Consider the following 23828-nt stretch of genomic DNA (forward strand, 5'->3'; position numbering starts at 1 on the left):
CTAATTCTCCTGGAGTCTCATTATTTTGTAAGGATACACATTGTTTGATGAATAAAATAAATGTTATTTAATTCTAGCATNCACATTGTTTGATGAATAAAATAAATGTTATTTAATTCTAGCATTTACTCATATCCAATAAACAAAGCTCCTTGGTTATCTTATGTGAACTTAAGCATGTATATGTCATATACAAGTGGATCATGCCTTAAGTGATAACCTAAATAGGTATGTAGTATAAAGATTATGGTGGGATACCTGATTCTGGTGACACTACGCATACGACTCACTTTGTAGAGTTTTGCAAGTGTTGTAAACTACTACAGATGGTAAATCCTGACCATTCATGTCGACACGTGCGAGCGAGGGTATCCTATACAAAGAGTTTGTATAAGACCTAGACCACGAGATGCTAGACTCTGTATATAACGCCGTTAATACTAGAGACTTACATCTCACCTAAATGACCATAGGTGACATGATCTCAATCCTGAGTGTTTAGAGAACTCCTGCTTTTGAGGGCGGTCCTTTGATTAGTATGGGTGAGAATGGCCAGATTGCTAACTCAACATGCCTACCTTTTTAGGAACTTGTCTGATCTGGTAGCTGGGAACTCAATCCACAAGATGAAATTCACTCATTTCCCGAAGTAGGGATAAGTAGAGAGATTGCTCCCTTAAGGCTGATTCCGGGGCTTGAACATAGTGGTCACAACTTTTGTTTGGAAGAGATGACTCAGTCATAGTAGGACTATGACTTATGTTTATTAAAGAGATCAGTGGTACTTAAGAAGTTAGATGTAACTACATGGGCATAACAGTTATTGGCCTAGCTGTACTTATGAGCAATCTGTGAAGGGTTGTCGAACTTTTGATTGGTTAAGATGGACACATAATATATCTGTAGTAAGGAGAATTCAGCTGTCAGTCTTTAATGGTGTGTCTAGCAGTTAACGGATGGTGGATCATGTGACTAAAGAGTTTAGTCAGTTATTCACGTACCGTTGGAGCTTCGAGCTACAGGTCCATAAGATCCCCTTGGTAGCTCAATGGGTTCAGTTGAGGATTAGTTCTTGGTGTTGATTTGAAATGTTCAAATTGACAAGAGGTATTTTGATTATATATGATATAATCGGTATGATGTATGAGATACATCCAGTGGAGGATTGATGTAAATGAGATTCACATTAAGTATCATGGAATAAAAAAATAACTATGGTTTATATCTTTCATGAGATGAAAATAATTAAAACTATAGGTTATAAATATAGTATGATAAGTTGGTTATCATTTATACTTATAATAATATTAATTATTGGATAATTAAATCTTTTTCTTAATAACCAATTGAATGGGAGGTTATTGGTGGTTTATGTTAACCGTGAGTTAAAAAGGAAAATTGGTTTTTCCTAATTTTAGTAAGTTTTTAACAAAAGGTCAAAAATTGTTTTGAGATTTCTCTCGGAAAGAAGAAACTCACGAAAGCTTGTCAAGTAAATACAAATTTACTAAGCGACAGCTTAAGCGAAGTAAACGATCGTGTAGTGTTTTGTAGGCGACAGACAGTGAGCTAAATGATCGCTTAGCTTTTGCTAGATGATCGCTTAGCTTTAGCTAAACGATTGGGAATTGACCTATGTGATAGGTTTCAGCCATCTCACCTTGCCTAATCGTGTACACGATTGTTCATTCCTCCCTTCGTCTGTCTCATACCAAGTCAAACAGAGCCACCCTTTGGATTCTCACACCGAGAATACCAAAATAGCCTTCTTGTGGTGTCATACACTCACTCGATGTCGTCGATATTCTGTGGAGGCCGTTCATTTTCTTGCTGAGGAGTTCGTGACCGAGGCAAATCTGAGGACGAGCGTAAAGTGTTCGTGCAGTGTTGTAGTCGTTTTGTTCGAGCGTTCGAGGTTGTTGTTGTTCGAGCGTTCATGAGCAAGGAGCGTAGAGACAAGTTGACAAACGTTCATAGCGTTTATCCTTGTTCATTTTATTTTCATGCTGTAATTTCTGTAAAGATTGCATAACTGTATTTTTTGTTTAACGATTGTAATTTGTAGGTTCATTCATGATTGTAATTTGAAATAATCTATTTTCTTTTCTTTTCTTTTCTCTACACACAAACCGAGGCCACTTAAATCCTCATTTATAACCAATTGTTCCCCTGCTAAACCCTAACTCCTCCCTTTTCGTTAAAGAAATATACATATAACTTTATATATATATATATATATATTATATATAATATATATATATATATATATAAATAAAAGTATCTTTTTTCTTAAACCCCTAATTCCCTCATTTAATTAAATAACCAACCCCGAACAAGGTAAAATCCAAAAATTAACTCAATTCCAAAATCCCAAACCACTTATCACGTATTTTCAAAACCAAAAATAAAAAAGAATAAAAAAAATTTTACTTTACAATTTTTGGGATGTCACAACTACGACATTTATAAAAAAAAATGGAAAGTTTAAAATATAAGTGTAATATTGGCCTATAATTAAGGGTAGAAACCTAAAAAACAATGACCTGACAAGGAATTGGTCTAGAGTGCCTGTAACAACTCATTTGATTTTTTTCTTACGTGAAAAATAAATAAAAATGAATAAAAATGTACTTGAATCTGAATGAAAAAGATAATTAAGTACAAAATCATGCTGAGGGCATTCTCGAAATATCCTTCACTGGGAGTGTAGTTCATGGGGTCGAAAGCGGAAAAAAAACATATAACGATTGACCTTCTCAGTCATTTCCAAGAGGCTAAAGAATTGGTCCAATCGGCGTCAATCCGTATGCTTTATTAAAAAATTATATATAAAAGAAAAAGGTTGTATGGAAATGCTTCGTGACCAAGTTTTTCAATTTCAAAAGCTAGGAATTTTGTTAAGTGGAAGTTTGTAGCTTTTTTGTTCCCTCTTTCCTAAATAGCAACAAAAATTATAAAAGAAATATAATAATATGATAACAGGAAGAAAATTTATAATTATTTTTCAAAAATTAAAATTTTATAGAGGAAATATACAAACCTAAGAGGATTTAGTAATAATTGTTGGAAGAAGAAGAATGAAAAGATGATCTAAGAGACAAAGAATAAAAAAGGGAGAGTGATTTTCTATAAATTCTTAAAAGAGAAGAGAGCAAAATTTTGAGAAGTATTAGAAGAAGAAGACGACCATAAAGAGCAACGGAAGGCAGTGAGCAAGGTGGATGGAAAATTGTGATATGGGAAGCTTATGGTGTGGTTTAAAAAATTGTAGGTCAAGTTTTCAAAACTCAACCCAATTGAAGTTTGACGGACAGATGAGATGTGATTGTGCGTTGAGTGTTGAAAACTCGACATATGTAGGTCGAGTTTTCAACACAAGATCTCACTATAATCTTTATCGCCGAGTTTTGAAAACTCAACTTAGTCCTCTCTCTCTTTCTCGAGTCTGCCAAACTACAATATATCTCTAAATAGTTTTCAAGCTATCCTAATTCTCTAAACATTTCTCAAAACTACAATATTTCAATAAAACCTCCCTTAGAAACATGTATCTTTATGCATCCGACAAAATTGTCATAACACAAGGTGACATGTATCAAACTATTTTTATCTGTTTTTTACAATATTTTAATTATTATTATTTTATTATATATGAGTGATTAGAGACGAATGGGTGTATCTTAAAATAGATTTTAAGTATTACCCTTTTTCAAATAATCCCACGCTGTGACACTAAAACGCGGAAGAAAAAACTCTTGCCTCTCTGCCTTATCTTCTTCAGCGGCAAGGAGTCTCTCGGCCTTCTGCTGAATTGTGTTCTTTTATGGACGAGTCACCACCCATGCTTAATAGGAAAAAAACAATGACCCGACAAGGAATTGGGTTTAAGTGCCTGTAAGAACTCATGCTGAGGGCATTTTCGAAATATCCTTCATTGGGAGTGTAGTTGATGGGGTCAGAAGCGAAAGAAAACAACTAACGATTGACCTTCCCAGTCATTTCCAAGACGCCAAAGACCTGGTCCAATCGGCGTCAATCCGTACCATGTATAAAAGAAAAAAAAGTGTATGGAAAAGGAAATGCTTCGTGACCAAGTTTTCGAACATCGTTTGTTTTATAAGTAGTACTGCTACTTTTCTCTTATTCTTCTTCATTCACTAATTTGGTGGAATTATTGAGATTGAGAATTGAGATGGCTTCCCCTTCCCCTAAACAGCACATTGAAGACATAAGGCGAAGCAAGTTTTCGATAGGAGGTCCGGCGAATCCCTTAACAGAGGATCTCCATCAGGCTGTCAGGAACCTTTCTGCGGAGCTTTACACCAAGGACGTTCACTTTCTCATGGAGCTTATTCAGGTGCGTACTATGATCTATCAATTACGAATTAGGAAGCGCATTGGATTACTATTATTCTGATCATTTCATAATATATATATATATATATGTAATGAATGTAATATGTTTATTTTCTTTAGAATGCTGAAGATAACGAGTATTCCACCTCCGTAAAACCCTCGCTGGAGTTCATTCTAACATCACGAGACGTCACCGCAAGTGGAGCTGCTACCACACTTTTGATTTTCAACAACGAGATTGGCTTTTCTTCTAAAAATATCGATTCCATTTGCAGCGTTGGCCGCTCCACTAAAAAGAACAACCGGGAACGCGGTTATATTGGCGAGAAAGGTACCCCACCCTTAAATTTATTTATTTGTTTATTTATACTTAATGCCATTGTATAAGTAACATGCATATATTTATTATTTATTTTATTTTCCAGTAACATTTTTTTTTTTTGTCTTTAAATGCTAATCTTTTTATATTATTAATTAAAATTACGTTTAATCTTAGTTTCTTGTTTTAAAATAAATAATAGATATTTTACCACCAATAACATAACTCAACTGACATTATGTTCCTATTATCAACTTCGTGTTTGAGGTTTGATTCCCTCACCCTGCACTCTAATCATTGATAGGTTGAATTACGTCTCTAGACTTTGATTTACTTTTATTCTTATTGTTATCCTTTCATTTTGAAATTCGTTTGGGGAGATATAATAAAACCTAGCATAAGGTTGATATTTGGTATGATTTTTAAATATTTAGATATTGACCTTTTACTTTTTCTCAAAATAAATAAATGACTTTATAAATTCAAAGTCCAATAAATTGATGGTTTATATTTGATTGCCTTATTATCTTATTGGGTTGAAGAAATGTACAACTTTAATAATTGAATTTGGTCTAAAAGGCATATCAGTTCAACCCGAACTCAATCATGAATATTTCTACTTATTAAACATAGCAACTTTTAAATACTGAAACCTGAAATTTGATGTTTTTTTTTTTCTAAAGAGAGTTCATGGTTGAACATGCAATTTAACCCCCCAAAACAAAACGAATTTTTATAAATTCCATTCATTATTTGATTATTCACTGTTATATATGTAGTTTTGATCTCAATATCTTCATCAATATCGATATTTCAATGAGTTAATGATGCTAAGCTAAACCTGTGTGGTGTGTTATACAATTTAGAAGTCCCCTGAATTCATAAGTTTGGGATGTTTACGCATTGTGGTTTGGTTGCACAGAGTTTAGAATGGTGCCATCAAATTGATCAATTCTTGATATTGATTGTGGTTTCGTTGTTTGGTGTGCAGGAATTGGATTCAAAAGTGTTTTTCTGATTACTTCGCAGCCTTACATATTCAGCAATGGATATCAGATACGCTTCCATGAACAGCCTTGTCCACATTGTGGGGTTGGGTTCGTTGTTCCTGAGTGGGTTGAAGAGAATCCAATTCTTTCTACCATCAAGGAAATTTACGGTCGACAGTCTATACTGCCAACAACCACAATAGTCTTGCCGTTGAAGGCCGAGAAGATCAAAGCTGTGAAGCAGCAGCTTTCAAGCATTCACCCAGAAGTTCTATTGTTCCTTACCAAAATTAAGCAACTTTCGGTGAGGGAAGTGAATGAGGATCCCAAGTCCAATACTGTAAATGCAATTGCTATTTCAAGTGAGACAAACTTCGTGTCGAGGAAGAACATTGATGCTGAGTCCTACACTCTCCATCTCTCTTCCGAGGAAAATGTGGGTGGAAAAATGGATTCCCAATGCTCCTACTACATGTGGAAGCAGAAGTTTCCAGTGAAGGAAGAAAACAGAGTGGAGCGGAGGAGGGGAGTGGAGGAATTGGTTATCATATTGGCTTTTCCAAATGGAGAACGTCTCAACAGAGGAGTTAAGTCCCCTGGGGTCTACGCTTTCCTTCCCACCGAGATGATAACTGACTTTCCCTTTATAATTCAGGCAGACTTTGTTTTATCATCATCCAGAGAAACTATTCTTCTCGATAACAAATGGAATCAAGGCATTCTCGACTGTGTTCCCTCTGCTTTTGTCAATGCTTTCGTTTCATTGGTGAAAAATTCGAATGAAGCTCCCTTGTCTTCTTTGGCTCTTATGTTCAACTTCTTGCCCACCATTTCTTCTTCCTATGATAACTTGAATGTTGTGAGGGACTTAATCAAGGAAAAGTTGCTCCAACAAAATATTGTTCCAAGTCATTCATTCTTGAAGCAGAGGTTCTTTCATAAACCTTGCGAAGTGGGTAGAATTTTGCCCACCTTTTGGAATATCTTAATGAAGGCACACACTCAAGGGGTGAGTTTGCTTAATCTAGCGTCCCATGGAAAGCACATCTTAAGTTTCTCACTCGATACGAAGGAATACGATCAGGTCCTCAGTTTCCTTGGCGTGAAACTAGTCGATGATGAATGGTATGCAAAGTGCTTACGGGGTACCAACATTGTGGAGGGTGTGTCTGACGATCTTTATTTGGAGCTTCTACAGTTTGTTGCAGAAAATTGGAGTTCAAGATTTCATGTTTCAAGCATGAAGAACGTGCCACTTATAAGATATGTTGGTCTTGATGGGAAAGTTTCCCTCTGCAGTTTAAATGAGTCCACGGGGAATGGTGGAAGAAAGGTGTGTCTTGCTCAACATAGCCATCATCTATCTTGGCTTAGTAAATCGAACATGGAATTCAGATCTGTTTCCAACTGTTCTTTTATGCCGGAAAGCACGCATAAGTCCATCCAATCATGTCCTAGGAATAAGGACATGTTGTTGCAATGGCTTCGGGACCAGGTTAAAGTCGATACCATCACCGTATTTCAATTTGCAAAGCTCCTTGTCTATTCTCTTGGGAATAACCCAAAAAACATAATAACCTATCTTCACTTCCTTTGCCACTCATCATCAAAGCGTTATCTGACGGATATGGAGGTTCAGTCTCTGTGTGGTGCTATGCCTGTAGTAGACACATATGGTGGTGTGATTAAAAATAGGCAGGAGCTTCTCATCCCAGCAGGTGTTAGCAAATGGGCACAATTGCTTGATTCAAATCCTTGGCAAAATTATGGCTATGTTGAGTTGGGAGCTGACTACATCTGCCCAGTCTATTTTGCAGGTGAAACTATGACTAAAGAACAGTTAATACATTTTCTCAAGACTCATATCGGTGCTTCTGATATTCCTTCTATTTCTCCCCCAAATATAGAAATTTCAGTTTTTTCTTCACCACTCACTGTCCAGAATGTGCTTTTGCTATTGAATTGGATTCGTTGCTTGAAAACTATTCCTTCCAAGTTTTTGAAATGCATAAAGGAAGGTTGCTGGCTAAGAACTACTTTGAATGGATCTTCTGGCTATAGGTCACCATCTCAGTCTTTTGACATCTCCTCGTCATGGTCAAATGTTTTGCAACGTGGGTCAGTTCTGGTGGACATCCCCCAAATTGATCACCGATTCTATGGTAATGAGTTAAAAGGCTATTCTCAGGAGCTGAAAACTGTTGGTGTCATGTTTGAGTATGACGAAGTTTTAAAATTTATTGGGAATCACCTCATGTCAGTGGCGACTTTATCAAGTTTGACGAGAGAAAATGTCTTCTCCATGTTAAAATTCATCCGGTTTTTGAAAAATCAATATCCTGTTGAAGGCTTTATTGCAAGCATAAGAGAAGGGACATGGCTCAAGACACGTCGTGGTTATACTTCTCCAGTTGGATCAGTATTGTACAATAAGGAATGGGCGACGGCTTCACTTCTGAGCAACATCCCTTTTATTGACGAGGATTACTATGGCGATGAGATACTTTTGTTCCGGGAAGAACTTAAATTACTTGGCGTCGTGGTTGACTTCCACAAAGTTTCCCAACTTGTTGTGGACAATTTGAAGCCACCTTCTCAATTAACTTGTCTTGGGGCTGAGGCATTTTTGTTGATTCTTTCCTTTATGTTGAAACTCAGATCAGGTGTTCTTGTTAACACATTCAAAAGTGTGAAATGCGTCAAGACAAATCAAGGCTACAAATATCCTGGTGAATGTTACTTGTCGGATCCTTCTTGGGGTTGCATTCTACAGGTTTTCACTGGTTTCCCAGTGGTTGATTGTGATTTCTATGGAAGCCGTATTTTGGTTTTCCAGAAGGAATTGAAAAATATGGGAGTGGTGGTTGATTTTGAAGAAGCAGTCAAGACATTTTCTCAAGTGTTCAGGCAAAGAGCGGCTGCAAACTCCCTGACAAAGGAAAGTGCAATATCGTTTCTGTCAAGCTACAAACAGCTAAAATATTCAACTAAAAAGTTTCCTTCAGATCTTAAGAAGTGCATTCATGAGTTGAAGTGGTTGCGGACTCGACTCGGTGATTACAGGTCTCCTAAAGATTGCATATTGTATGGTCCAAGTTGGAAATCTATATCTGCAATTACTCTTCTCCCTTTTGTCGATGATAGTAAAAACTACTATGGAGACCAAATTCACAAATACAAAAAAGAGTTGAAGAGTATGGGTGTTATTACTGACTTTAAAGATGGTGCTCATATGGTTGCTGCTGGGCTTTATCTTCCACAAGATCCTACTAAAATTACTTCTGAAAATGTCCATTCACTTTTGAACTGCATCCGAACTCTGCTGGAGAAGAATCTTTCCTTGCCAGACGATTTTTCTGGAAAGGTATCTCGGAAATGGTTGAAGACCGCTTATGGTTATAGGTCTCCAAAAGAGAGTTTGCTCTTCGTTCATGAGTGGGATTCTTATCTGAAGCCGACGGATGGGCCATTCATTGATGAACAATTCTACACATTTGACATCAAGTTGTATACAAGGGAGCTCAAAGAGATCGGGGTTGTAGTTGACTTGGACCATGGATGTCAACTAGTTTCAAGATTTCTAGACTCTCAGGGCCAGATCTCTACTATTGTACGAATGTATACGTATTTGAGTGCATTCAATTGGGAGCCAGACACTGAAGCTGCTGCAAGGATTTGGGTACCTGTTGGAGATGCTAATGGACTGTGGATCAACCCAGAAAATTGTGTGCTTTTTGACAAGGAGAATCTTTTTGGCTTGCAGTTGACAGTTCTTGAGAGATACTATGAACAAGAATTACTCGTGTTCTTTTCCAAAGCCTTTAAAGTAAGATCCAATCCTTCCACTGAAGACTACTGCAAACTGTGGAAAAGTTGGGAAAGTAATCAAGATAGACTTTCTGATGACAAGTGCTTTAAGTTTTGGAAATATGTTACCAAGCACTTCAATTCAAAAACCGAGCGAGCTTTCAGTGATGCAATTGTCAAGGTGCCTGCAATTTCTGGCTTAGATGGAGTTTCTTTGTTTGATAAGCGTGACATTTTTATTGGCGATGATCTACAACTGAAGGATTTATTTGAACGAATGTCTCCTCTTCCGATTTTTGTATGGTATCCTCAACCAAACTCACTTTCCTTGTCTCGGACAAGGTTATTGGAAGTTTATAAGAATATCGGGGTTCAGAATATCTCTGAGTCTGTTCGGAGGGTGGAGTCAGCAATCGTTGACGGGGTCAATCTCAAGCAAGTGAATCCAACTGACATTTCAATTGGAAAAGAGCTGATCCGGATCATTCTTGGTTTCTTAGCAGACCCTGGTAAGAAAATTGAAGCAGCGAAGAGGCATGAAATTGTTCAATGTCTCCTCAATCTTACTGTTCTTGAGACTGGAGAACCTGTCATGATAAACTACAGTTTATCCCTAACTTCAGGGAAGATCATCAGTGCTAATGCAACCCAATTGATACGTTGGGAAAGGGAGAGTTCAAAGCTGTTCACTCGGAAAATGGTAATGTCAGGTGGACATAAGGAGATAATAGAGTATGCTACCTACTTTTCTGAGGTCATATCTGAAGGTGTCCTTTGGGAGTACAATGATTATATATGTGCATTATCTGAGCTCATCAAGTTGGCATTTGTTTTGAATTTTGATGATGGAGCTGTTAGTTTCATACTGAAATCCAAGAATCTGGAAATCTTGGAGGAGGATGAGCACTTCCTCTCTTCTGCTTTCAGTGAGCAATCCAATTAATTAGGTGAACTTTTAATTCTGCATCTTTTAATTTCCTTGTGTTTTTATGTGGAATTTTTTTGTGTATCTGTGGTGGAGACTATTTGTGGTGTTATGGAAAATGCTTAAAAACGTGTATATAGTGGATGTGTCACAACGTTTTCTGGTATTGATGTTAAAGAGATGGTTGATGAATTAACAAGGGGTTTGAAATGAATGAATTCATATTACATTATAGGTACAAATTCTACCTATATAAATATGATGGGTTTGATCACATTGAGGGACTAATGACCTAAAAAATCAGCATGAAACCTCCGTTCTCCAACCCCTTGAAATGGAGAAAGGAGGGATACAAACTATCCCTTCCATTGCTAGGAAAATCTTAAGCTTCGGCTTTTCTAGCTAGAAGATTGGCTCTGTCATTTCCCGAACAACTTAAATGATAGCAAGATTTAACATTCAACAGATTCTTCACTCCAACGCCAACTGGTCTTTTTTTACTGATGACTCTATTGAAAGTCGTTCCTTTTTTCCCTTTCTTCATCACCTTGTTCTCCTGGTCCTGTTCAAGTGAAATCAAAATCAATGAGAGAAACACAACAAAAATCCCAAACATCAAATCTTCTAACCCACCTCGGCAGATTTTGCACTAGTGGCGCTCTCAACGCTCTCATGACTTGGCGACTTCTTGTGTGAGACATCTTCAATACCTGCATCTTTCATTTCAACTGAACAATATGTATATGCTACTGTGTTGGTCATAATACACAATGATTTCGATATTTAGCTTCAAAGTTCTGTTTTGTTTTTAGTTTACCATTTGCTTTGTCATCTTGTGTTTCTTCAACAAAATAAACTCTGAAACTGGGAGATCCAGGACAGATGAAGCCTCGATTCTCTTCGTTTTCAGGCCTTCCCTCTTCTCCTTCTTTCTTGTTTTCATCTCCTTGTTGGATACATTTATGTTCGTCCATGGTTTTGTGTTGTTTGAGTACAAGATCAGGAGTGTCATCAGGGTGAATAGTTTTCATTTGTACTTGTGGCAGAGGCTCTTCCGCCAAGAGGTGTTTGGTTTGATCACCATCTATGGTTGCATTGTTAGACTGCTCATCCTTATGGACAATGTTGGTGTGTTCATGTTGTGAGGCCAAGCAATTTGTGGTTTCCTCATGTGAACAACTCATGCTCTTCCTGTTATCAACAAGCATGGAGTTCTCTTCTTCTGATTCTCCATCTTTCAGAAGCACTTTCTTTGACAGCGTTCCATCTCTTAGATTGGTTCCATTCTTACGTCTCCTCAACTCCAAAAATTTACTGCGCACAAGAAGTGGGCGAATCCTTGAAGGAATCAATTCTCCTTCCGGATTAAGCTTGGAGTTTCCACACCCCATTGCCACACAAACACACACAAAAAAGAAAAGGAATGAGATGAGATGGAAGAAAGCGTAGAGAATTTGAAAGAGAATTCACAACTGTTTTTGAAACAAGAATAGGACATGTAGCATTGTGACAGTCTGTTGGTAGAAAATTAGATGCGTTAAAAATAGTTAATAATAAAACCAAAAAATAATAATATTAAGGTGTAAATGAGCTTGAAATGCCACCTCTTCTTCCATTCTCCTGTGATCCTTCCCCCATTAACTACTTCTAGATACTTTGTTATCTTTCCTTCTGGATATTCAACCACATTTTCCTTTTTCTGTTCTCAATTTCCCAAAATTAGAGGCCACACAACATTTCCAACTGTCCACACCTGTTCTTCCATTTCATTCTTTTATTATAAGTATAACCCTAATATTTACGTTCATATTACCTTTAGATGAAAGATTCTAACTTTTTATTCTCTTTTCCCTCAAATCTCATTACTTCCTATTCTTCTTTGTCTTTTCTTTCATTTTTTTTCAATCTTGTCATGCCCTAAGATTGTTAACAACTTCAACATTCTTTCAACTTCAATCTTTTTGAGGTAAAATTTTATGATTTCTTTTTATTGTTATAAATTTTTTTTGGCCCCTCTACTCTTATTCTTATGTCGATGTTGAGTAATGTTAGGTTAATTTTTTTTTCTCTTGAACCTGAACGTAGAATCCTAAATCAATCTTTTTATACTTGTTTTAAGTAATTTTTAAATTTTGCAAACATATTGCAATATCTCGAAACAACTTTTCAACTTTCAAATTAGAAATATCCAACCACAAATCATTATTATATGTGTTTTAGGTGATTTAGGGTGGGTATAGAAATCTTTTAGATTGTATTTTAGGTAATGTTTTTTTTTTTAATCTTGTAACATCTTACAACAACTTTCCAACTTCCGAACTTGAAACGTCCAACTCCAAATCATTTTTATAAGTATTTTAGGAGATTTAAGATGAGTTTAGACATGTTCTAAATAGTTTTTTAGGTATTATTTTTTATCTCGCAATAACTTTTTAACTTCTAAACTTGAAACACCAAACTCTAAATCATCCTTTTGTTTTGGTTTGGGTTTTACAATTGGCCTTCCAATTATGGAATAATACTTTTATTTATTGAGACTCGTAATTCATGTATATATTAGAATTCAAATATAATGTGTATATCTTATCATAAATATCTTTGTCTTGTTATTTGTTTTCCTGACATAGTATTACAAAATCTGAACCAGATGTTAGATATTCAAAATCTGAACAAGATCTTTGTCATATTATTTGTTTCTTGCTTTATAAATACTTTCCAAACTTATTTAGAATTGGCTTACTTTTATTTTGTATTAGTTTGTTTTTTATTTGTTTTAGGTGTCTAATCATGGTCCATTAATTGCCTTTAAATTATGCATGTGATGTATAATTATTTTATTATTATATGTCATATTGTATGTCATATAGTATAAAATCCCACCATAGGTAATGCATTTAATTTCATGCATCATTTATATTATAATTGTTATAATATATGTTTAGATGCATGATTTAATTTTATAGCATGCTCATGCATCATACAGTATAAATGTTATAATATATACATGCATGTATTAAGAACATATACATGCATCATTTATATTATAAGAGTTATAATATTTATTATGTATGTATGTTTACAGTATGTTATTGATAATTTCATTACTTTAGTATATAATTGTTATGTATGTTATTAATGAAATGAAATTGCATAAAGCATACCACCACTTTAGGGTAATTTATAATTGTTATAAAATTACCTAAGCATGCTTTACTTGCAATGTATGGTTTTAATATATTTCATTTGCTTATAATTCTGATAACAAAGATGGAATTAGAAATTAAAATCAACAAATCAAAATTGCATGCAAATCTTAGGTTAAATTCATTTTTTAAAATAGTTTTAAAATATGAATAATATAGACCTAAGATCACTTTTCTAATGAGATTAGAATTTTTAAGTTTAATCTTTTAATCGGTTTAATAGGATTAAATTGATTCTTAATAAAAGATTAACTTTGTAACAAATATATCTATAAGAGACCTTTTGTCTACGACTAGTTTTGTCTAGGCTGAGGTATTTAAGTTGACGGAAGCATAACACCCTTACCTGGAAACTTACTTGGAAAGGTGAATTAGATAGATTTGTAACAAGCATGTACGTTTGATTGAAGTTTGTTAAAGAGTTTAACCGATCTTAATCAAAATTGTTTAACTATACAAAGACAAGTGTTATTTTTGGGCAAATTAAACAATCACTTAGTTAAAATCAGTAACCAAATTTTTCTAAGTTAATTAACCCTAGGTAAAATACTTAGTGGGAGGAAAATGGGTATATGATACTTCATTTTTCTAGAAACCTATTTAGTGGAGAATGATGATTCAGCCTGGATAATTAATCCAGGTTCTACTAACCACGTTTGTTCTTCATTTTAGGGAATTAATTCCTGGCGGCAACTGGAAGCTGGGGAGAGGGTTGGAACTGGACACGTCATCTCAGCTGTGGCAGTGGGAGGTCTCCAGTTAACTTTACAAAATAGATATATTTTGCTAGAAAATGTATATATAGTTCCTGGTTTGAAAATGAACTTAATTTCTGTAAAATGTTTATTAGAACAAAATTATTGTATAAATTTCTCTATAAATAAAGTGTTTATTTCAAAGAATTGTGCCAATATTTATTCAGCTGAACTGAAAAATAATTTATATGTGCTAAGGGCGTTAGCAACTAAATTCCTCCATAATACTGAAAGGTTAAAACTGCTGTAACTCAACATAAAAGACTTAAACTTTTTCCTAAAGAAAATTCCCAACTTTAGCACTTGAGATTATGACACATCAATCTCAATAGAATTGAGAGGTTGGTGAAGAATGGACCTCTAAGCGAGTTAAGAAAAAAAAAATCTTTATGTGTGTGTGAGTCATGCCTTGAAGGCAAAATGACTAAAAGACCCTTTACTGGAAAAGGGCATAGGGCCAAAGAACCTCTAGAGCTGGTACATTCAGACCTATGTAGACCGTTGAATGTTAAAACAATGGGAGGTTTTGAATATTTCATCATTTTTACTTATAATTATTGAAGATATGAGTATGTTTATTAATGCAACATAAGTATGAATCTTTTGAAAAGTTCAAAGAATTCAAGGCTGAAGTTAAAAATCCATTAAATAGAACAGTTAAGACATTTCAATCTGATCGAGGTGGAGAGTTTTTGGATCGAACATTCCAGAATTATTTGACAGAAGATGGAATTGTATCCCAACTCTCAGCACCTGGTACAACTCAACAGAATGGTGTATCAGAAAGGAGAAATCGAACCCTGTTAGACATGGTTGAGTATATGATGAGTTACACTTCCTTACCTAATTCGTTTTGGGGTTTTACAGTACAAACTGCAACATACATTTTGAATTATATTCCATCCAAAAGTGTTACTAGAACACCTTTGGAATTATGGAATGCTTGTAAAGCTAGTTTATATCATTTCAAAATTTGGGGTTGCCCAACACATGTACTTGAGGCAAATCCTAAGAAACTAGAACCTCGTTCAAAACTATGTCTATTTGTAAGCTACCCCAAAGGCACAAGAGGTGGTTACTTCTTCGACCCTAAGGAAAATAAGTGTTTGTATTGACAAACACTATTTTTTTGGAAGAAGACCACATAAGGGAGCACAAACCCCGCAGTAAGGTTGTGTTAAATGAACTTTCCAAGGAATCTACTGAACCTTCAACAAGAGTTGTTGAAGAACCCAACACTTCAACAAGAGTTGTTAAAGTTAGATCATCTAGTATGTCAAATCCACCTTAAGTGTTGAGGGAACCTCGACGCAGTGTGAGGGTTGCGAACCCACCTATTTGTTATATAAGTTTAATAGAAATCCTAACTATGATAACTGATGGAGATGTTGAGAATTCATTGTATTAGAAGAAGGCAATTGAGAATATTGACAAAGATGAGTGGATCAAAGCTATGGATATCGAAATGGAGTCAATGTACTTCAATTCGGTTTGGGATCTTGTTAATCTACTTGATGGGGTTAAACCTATAGGTTGCAAATAGATCTACAAGAGAAAATGGGATGCTCATAGGAAAGTGCAAACCTTCAAGGCTAGACTAGTGGCAAAGGGTTATACCCAAGTTGAAGGAGTTGACTATGAGGAGATTTTCTCACCTGTTGCCATGCTTAAGTCTATCCGGATCCTCATGTCCATTGCCTCATATTATGACTATGAGATTTGGTAAATAGATTTCAAGACTGCCTTTCTAAATTGTAATTTTGAGAAGACCATTTATATGGAGCAGTCCGAGAGATTCATAACCTATGGTCAAGAGCAAAAGGTTTGCAGGCTTAATAAGTCCATGGACTGAAGCAAGCTTCTCGATCTTGGAACATAAGGTTTAATACTGCAATCAAATCTTATGGCTTTGATCAAAATATTGATGAGCCTTATGTATACAAGAGGATCATCAACAGTTCAGTACCTTTCCTAGTGTTATATGTAGACGATATCTTATTCATTGGAAATGATGTAGGTCTACTGACTGAAGTTAAGAACTGGCTAGCGACCCAATTCCAAATGAAAAATTTAGGAGAGGCTCAATTTGTTCTTGGAATTAAGATCTTTAGAGATCAAAAGAATAAAATGCTAGCTCTGTCTCAAGCATCGTACATTGACAAAATGCTTGTCAAGTATTTGATGCAGAACACCAAGAGAGGTTTGCTACCATTTAGGCATGGAGTTATATTGTCTAAGAAATAATGTCCTAAGGCACCTCAAGAAGTTGAGAAAATGAGACGGATCCTCTATGCATCGACTATTGGCAGCTTGATGTAAGCGATGTTATGTACTAGACTTGACACCTACTATGCGGTGGGGATAGTTAGTAGATATCAGTCTAATCTAGGATATGGTCACTGGACCGTCGTTAAGAATATCTTTAAGTATCTACAGAGAATGAGGGATTACATGCTCATGTATGATTCTAAGGATTTAATCCTTACAGGATACACGGACCCTCATTTCTCGACTGATAAGGATTCTAGGAAATCCACATCAGGGTTAGTGTTCACTCTTAACGGAGGTGTAGTAGTTTGGAGGAGCACCAAGCAAGGGTGCATTACTGACTCCACTATGGAGGCTGAATATGTAGCAACTTGTGAAGCTGCTAAAGAAGTTGTTTGGCTCAGGAAGTTTTTGATTGATCTGGAAGTTGTTCTAGACATGTCAAAGCCCATCACCCTTTTATTGTGATAATAATGGTGTTGTGGTTAATTCTCGAGAGCCTCAGTCACAAACACGGGAAGCACATAGAGCAGAAATATCATCTCATCCAAGAGATTGTGCATTGAGAAGACGTGATCGTCACACAGATAGCTTCGGAGCACAACGTTGCTGATCTATTTACAAAGGCTCTCACGGCTAAGGTGTTTGAGGTCACCTGCAGAGTATGAGTCTACAGAACAGGCCACGTTTAGACCAAGGCAAGTGGAAGATTTGTACTAGGCGTGTTATGCCCTAGTTTATTGTTTGTGTACTTTGTATATTAGTTTGACTTATATATTGTACACTTCACTAGCTTTAGGTCAAGTGGGAGATTGTTAGGGTTGATGCCCTAAATCTCATAAAGTCATATAGTTTGTAATTATATTGTACAAATATTTTATTTATGTAATAAAATATGTGATATTTTATTTCCAAATTAGTTGCATTAAACATAAACCAATAAACTAACATCCAAGGTCATCTTGTAGCTTAAACATGCATGTAGAGACATACAGGTGGATCATGTTTAATTGATAACCTAAATGGTCTGTAGTAGATGGATAAGGCTGGATACCTTATCATGGTGACACTACGAGTATGACTCGTTTTGTAGATGTTACAATTGTTGTAAAGTGCTACAAATAATCGGATACTGATCATTCATGTGGAGACATGTGACCAGGAAAATTCTATAAAAAGGAGTTTGTATAAGATCAGACCATGAAATATTTAGTCTCATTATATAACGTCGTCCATAATAGAGACTTACATTTCACCAGGATGACTATGGGTAACATGACTTGAATTCTGAGTGAGTTGTGAACATCTATAAAGGTGGTTCTTTGATTTGTATGGGTGAGAGTGGCCAGATCGCCGACTCAACAAGCCTACCATTTTGGGATTTGTCTGATTGGGGAGTTGGGAACACAGCTACATAAGAAGGAATTCACTAATTCCCCAATGTTGGGGTAAGTAGATAAATTGCTCCCTTAAGGGCTGATTTTGAGGCTTGAGCAATGTGGTGCCACACCCTCTCCTAGACTGAGAAGGGTTCGGTCATAGTTGAACTATGGTTTATTGTTCATTAGAGGGATCAATGATACTTAAGGAATTAGATGTAACTACAGGGGTAAAAACGGTAATTTTGGCCCAGTTGTACTTATGAGCAATTTGTGAAGGGTCATTGTACTATTGACTGGTTATATCTAATGGACATGGAAATATATTTGCAGTACAAAGAGTGCAATTGTCAATCTTTATGGAGTGCCCAACAGTTAACAAATGGTGAATAATTTAATTAAAGAAGTTTAATTAATTATTCATGTATCGTTGGAGCTTCAAGTTACAGGTCCATGAGATCCTCTCTGTAGCTCAACGAGAATTAATGAGAATCAAATTTAAGATTAATTGAAGCTAATTATATATGATATACTTACTATAATGAATTTGATACATTATAATATAAAGTTTATTTGAGAGGAAATAAATATTTGAATATGATTCAAAGACTAATTATATGAATTTGATTCATATAATTAAATTTAATATAAATGAGATTTATATTAAATGTCATTGGTCAGAGAATAGAAACTATAGATTATGTGTTGATATAACATATAGTTTAATATATATATTATTGAAGGAACTCTTATTCAAGAGTACCTATGAGCGGAAGCGGATCTTTCCAATGCATTATGATAGAATTACCGCATATACATTCAAACATACTTTCATAATGCTAAAGAGATCAAGAAATCATACCAAATGAAGATTTCTTCTTTACAGCGAGTCTAAAGCCCAACCGTCTACCTCAAACAATCACCACTCGGACAGAAGGAAACAGGGAAGACAACATCACTCAGAGCCCTTAGTATTCTTGGAGTGAGAATCCAAAGTGTGGGCTTTGTTCGGATTTGGTAGGGAAGGAGGAAGAAAGACCGTACACAACGATCATGGGAGATGCGGTCATCTATCGCATAAACAAGATGCTTGATCGTTTAGGTGAAGTATACGATCGTGTAAGAAAAGGGTGAAGGATCGTTCGAACAATCGCGTAGGAAAAACTAAGCGATCGTCTATACAATCGTTTAGTAAATATCGAGAGCTAAACGATTGCTTAGGAAAAAGGTAAACGATCGTTTAGATAATAGCGCGCGTCGGTGTAATCTGTATGCGATCGCTTAGCAATATCGTATATGTAAGCGATCATCCAATCACTATCGTATAGACACTGATTTTCTAAACGATGACATTATCTTTTTCACAATATCTGCGCACACCGAGATCAACACACCGTCTGCTATTTATAATACATTCATCCGTTATTTAGAACGAAGAGGCGCCTTCCCATTTCCTTTATAACTGTCCAATGAATGTGATCTTATCACATTCATAACTTATAAATTAATATCATATATTAATTATAATATTATTCTTCTACTAAATATAAATCATATTTATATCCAATTTCCTCCAAATTAATATCTAGTAGTGGAAAATATTATAATTAATATATGATATTAATTATATGTTATGAATATGAGAAGATCACATTCATTGGATGGTTATAAAGGAAATGGGAAAGCGCCTCATTTTTTCTAAATAACGGATGAGTGCCTTATAAATAGTTGGATGGTGTGTTGATCTCGGTGTGCATGGACATTGTGAAAAGATAGTGTCATTGTTTAAAATCAGTGCCTATACGATAGTGACTGTACGATTGCTTACATATACGATATTGTTAAGCGATCGCATACCGATTACACTGTCACGCGCTATTATCTAAACAATCGTTTACCTTTTTCCTAAGCGATCGTTTAGCTCTCGATATTTACTAAATGATCGTATAGACTATGACTTAGTTTGTTCTATGCGATTGTTCAGACGATCCCTCACCCATTTCCTACACGATTGTTTAGACGATCGTTTACCTTTTCCTACATGATCGTTTAGACGATCGCTTAATTTTCTTACACAATCATATACTTCACCTAAACGATCAATCATCTTGTCTATGCGATAGATGATCGTATCTCCCATGATTGTTGTGTACGGTCTCTCTTCCTCCTTCCCTCTACTAAATCCAAACAAAGCCCACACTTTGGATTCTCACTCTAAGAATACTGAAAGCTCTGAGTGGTGTTGTCTTCTCTGTTTCCTTCTATCTGAATGGTGATTGTTTGAGGTAGACAGTTGGGCTTCAGACTCGCTGTAAAGAAGAAATCTTCATCTGGTATGATTTCTTGATCTCTTTAGCATTATGAAAGTATGTTTGAATGTATATGCGGTAATTCTATCACAATGAATTGGAAAGATCCGCTTCCGCATGTAGGTACTCTTGAATAAGAGTTCCTTCACCCCACCCTCTCATTGGCCTCAGAGAGACTCGGTTTAGTGATTGGATCACAAACCATTTATTCATTAAAGGATCAGTTGGACTTAAGGAGCAAGATGTAATCTCGAGAATAAAACAACTTTTGACCCGGTTGTTATTACGAACAACCTGTGAAGGGTTAACTTACTAATTATGATTATATTGAGTGGACATAATATATCTACAGTGAGGAGAGTGCAACTACTGACCTTTTAATGAAATGACTTGGTAGTAAACGAATAGTGGTTAATTAGATTAAAGAGTTTAGCCGGTTAATCTCGAATCGTTGGAGCCCATGATCTCTAGGTCCATGAGGTCCCCCTACTAGCTCATATTGGACTAAACCTTAGAATAGTGTGACGAACGAATTTGAAGTGTTCAAATTCGATTTTTAGAGCAAAGTGGTAAATATATACGATATTTAACCTAATGTTTAATTGTGAATTAAACATAAAAAGAGAGAAAATAGGAGATATTTAAATAAGATTTAAATATTAAGATTATGAATTGAGATTCATATTCATTGGGATTATTGTTGGATTTAATATTAAATTAAATTAATTAAACTGTTTAATTAATTATTTCATATTAATTTAATTTTAAAATTGATTATTGGAATTAATTTTGAAATTAAATGGAATTGGTCAAAATTACATTAAATATCAAATTGTTGGATAGGTAAAAAATGCAATGAAAGTCAAATGAATTGACTTTTGACTTTGAAAGTAAAAAAAAAAGTCAAATTTGTTGACTTTGGACTTTGAGAGTCAAACTTTGATTATTGACTAAGTTAGTGGAAAGATCTAACAAATTGTGAATGGGAAATGCCAACTTTTGCATTGCTAAGTGTTGTCTTCATTTGAAGACACTTGCCCCACTAAATCTCACTTTGAGTTAGTGGATTTTTTAATTTCAAATTCTCATCAAACTCAAAGTTGTATGTTTTGCATGTAATGGTCTTTAAAAGAAAAAGTTTATGATTGTTTAGAACTCTTGGCCATAGTGGAAATTGATGAGATTATGTGATAATCTCATAACAATTTTCACTCAAAGACTTAACCTTTTCCTCTTCAAATTAGCACTTACCAGATTCAACATTAAAGATTTTGATGGTTTTCTCGGTTTCGAATAGTATATGACGTTCTAAGGTCGGAGAATAGTCGAGAAGAATCTCGTGGTGGTCTACAAACCATTCATGAGGAGAGTGGAGCTAATTTGAAAAAGATTCAAAGTTTACGAAGATTGTATTTCTACTTCCCCTTTTACTTTATTTAATTGCATGTTTATCCTTTGTCATTAACCTAATTAGAGTACTTTAGATTCGTTTTTCTTCTGCTGTGCATATGTTAGTTCCATCAAGATAACTGTTGAAGATTAACCTAAGAAACTTTATCCGTTACTGGAGTTTACATTGTTCTGAATCTTATGATCAGGCTCTCGGAAGGGGTGGTCACTCCAAAACGACACGCAGATGGACCATAAAAATTTTACGGTGCAACCTAATGGAGGAGACCGTAGGATACGTTGACACTCGTACTTCTCCCACTTACTATGAATACTTTCCTTATTCACCTTGGTATTGACCCATGCAAACACTTTCCGAAGGGAGGCCACGCCCAAGGAAACACAAAGCCAAGCATGGATCTCATAGTATGAACTCTTAGAGACGTGAGAGCTAAAAGTTGCTATATCCCATATAGCATTTTTCTCCCACTAAAGTGTTCTACCATTTTAGTGTTTTATTATACTTAATTAAATTTCCTCTAATGAATCTATCTAAGTCAATGCCTATTATAACTCTTATAATAAGGTCTTTACTCTAATATTCTAGGTTAATTAAACCATTTAATTAACCTAGTGACATTGCATGCTAATAGGACTAAGGTTAATTCAACTCAAGCTTCAGGTCAGTTCCCAGATAAGAGGTGTTCCGTAAATACTCATCTTAAGAACCCTCAACCTAGACAAAACTTCACCGGTAAAGTTCCCTTATAACCTAAAGTCCTATTTGTCCTATTAATCATATTTTAAATCTATTAAAACAAATAGGACATAATTCTAATCTTATTAGAATTAATGTGATCTAAGGTCTAGATTAATTTTAAACATTTTAAATTAATTCCAATTCCCTAAGATTAGAGTTTGCATGCAACTTTTTATTATAGGTTGACGATTACTAAATATCAATTTTACAACTATTACAAAATTAATTATTAGCCTTACAATCATGCTTTCTGTGGTTTAATTCATTAACAATCAAATGCTAATTAACAAGAAAACCATATTACATGCATTTCATGACTTTAATATAACAATTATATTAAACTATGGATGTGTCATGCTCAATGAAAATTGATTTTCAACTTTATTAATATAACACTTATATTAAACAACTCATAAAAATCCACTAAGCATATACAAGACATTAATATATATAACTCTTTATATTTACCTAAGTAATGTCATGCATCATGCTTTTCAAATTTCATATATTTAATATATCAAAATATATTAATTAACTTATGAAATCATATAAACATCATGCATTAAAACATACATTATAATGCTTATAATATATTAAAATGCATGAACATGCTTAACACATGGTAGGATTATCTAAATGACATCCACAAAGCATTTAAATAGCAAATGAACTGGTAATTTGGTCCTTAGGATAAGATAAAGCAATAAATTACAATAAGTATGCTAATTTTATCCTAAAACTGCTTCCACTGCTCCAAAACCGGACCAGACCAACTCGAACCAACCCAAACCACTTCGAACCAATTTGCAATAAATTACAATAGCAAATGAACTGATAGTTACAGTAACAAGAAATTCTATATATTGGTTGAGAATGTCTCATTTTAGAGAAGGGGCACCTAATCACCTTATGTGGATTTTGTCCTACCTCACTGAAATATCATTGAAAAATAGATGTCACATAGGGTGCATTAACTGAATTTGCTAAACTTGATTGGTTTTTCCAAATGAGTGAATGCATAAAATAATAATATAAATAAATTGTATGTTTTTGCAAATTTCATTATGACATTCTCAACATTGAATTTACTCTCTACCGACAAACTTACCGACGAAAATTATACAACACAGAAAAACACAGTCAACACAATACTAATCATCGACGACCTGAGATTTGTCCTAATGGAGGATTGTCCTCCTTTTCCTTCAAAATGCCACTTGAAACGTTCGAGAAGCATACGAGCGTTGGATAAGGGCAAATGAAAAGGCCCAAGCATATATTTTGGCAAGATTTTCAGAAATCTTGGCCAAGAAGCATGAGCCTATGATTACTGTTTGTGAGATCATGAAGTCCCCACGGGGATGTTCGG

The 23828-nt window shown here is 35.1% G+C and overlaps 2 protein-coding genes across 5 annotated transcripts; one reads left to right on the forward strand and one right to left on the reverse strand.

The window, feature by feature from the left end:
• The first annotated feature begins 4137 nt into the window (after positions 1-4137).
• On the forward strand, positions 4138-14409 carry LOC120071283. 3 transcript variants are annotated; one of them, XM_039023471.1, is made up of 4 exons: positions 4138-4357; positions 4477-4687; positions 5667-10418; positions 14272-14409. In XM_039023471.1, the coding sequence occupies exons 1-3, from the start codon at positions 4193-4195 to the stop codon at positions 10412-10414; spliced, it is 5124 nt and encodes a 1707-aa protein (XP_038879399.1). In that variant the 5' UTR covers positions 4138-4192; the 3' UTR covers positions 10415-10418; positions 14272-14409. The 3 variants fall into 3 exon arrangements, with proteins under 3 accessions (XP_038879399.1, XP_038879400.1, XP_038879398.1); XM_039023472.1 differs by lacking the exon at positions 14272-14409 and adding an exon at positions 11443-12309; XM_039023470.1 differs by lacking the exon at positions 14272-14409 and having other exon boundaries at positions 5667-10610.
• On the reverse strand, positions 10749-11407 carry LOC120071284. Of its 2 annotated transcripts, none has more exons than XM_039023474.1 (3): positions 11214-11407; positions 11030-11106; positions 10749-10958 (listed from the first exon to the last, which is right to left on the reverse strand). In XM_039023474.1, the coding sequence occupies exons 1-3, from the start codon at positions 11368-11370 to the stop codon at positions 10779-10781; spliced, it is 414 nt and encodes a 137-aa protein (XP_038879402.1). In that variant the 5' UTR covers positions 11371-11407; the 3' UTR covers positions 10749-10778. The 2 variants fall into 2 exon arrangements, with proteins under 2 accessions (XP_038879402.1, XP_038879401.1); XM_039023473.1 differs by having other exon boundaries at positions 11030-11124.
• Positions 14410-23828: the final 9419 nt, after the last annotated feature.

Source organism: Benincasa hispida, chromosome 2, assembly GCF_009727055.1.
Source record: "Benincasa hispida cultivar B227 chromosome 2, ASM972705v1, whole genome shotgun sequence".
Taxonomy (NCBI): Eukaryota; Viridiplantae; Streptophyta; class Magnoliopsida; order Cucurbitales; family Cucurbitaceae; genus Benincasa; species Benincasa hispida.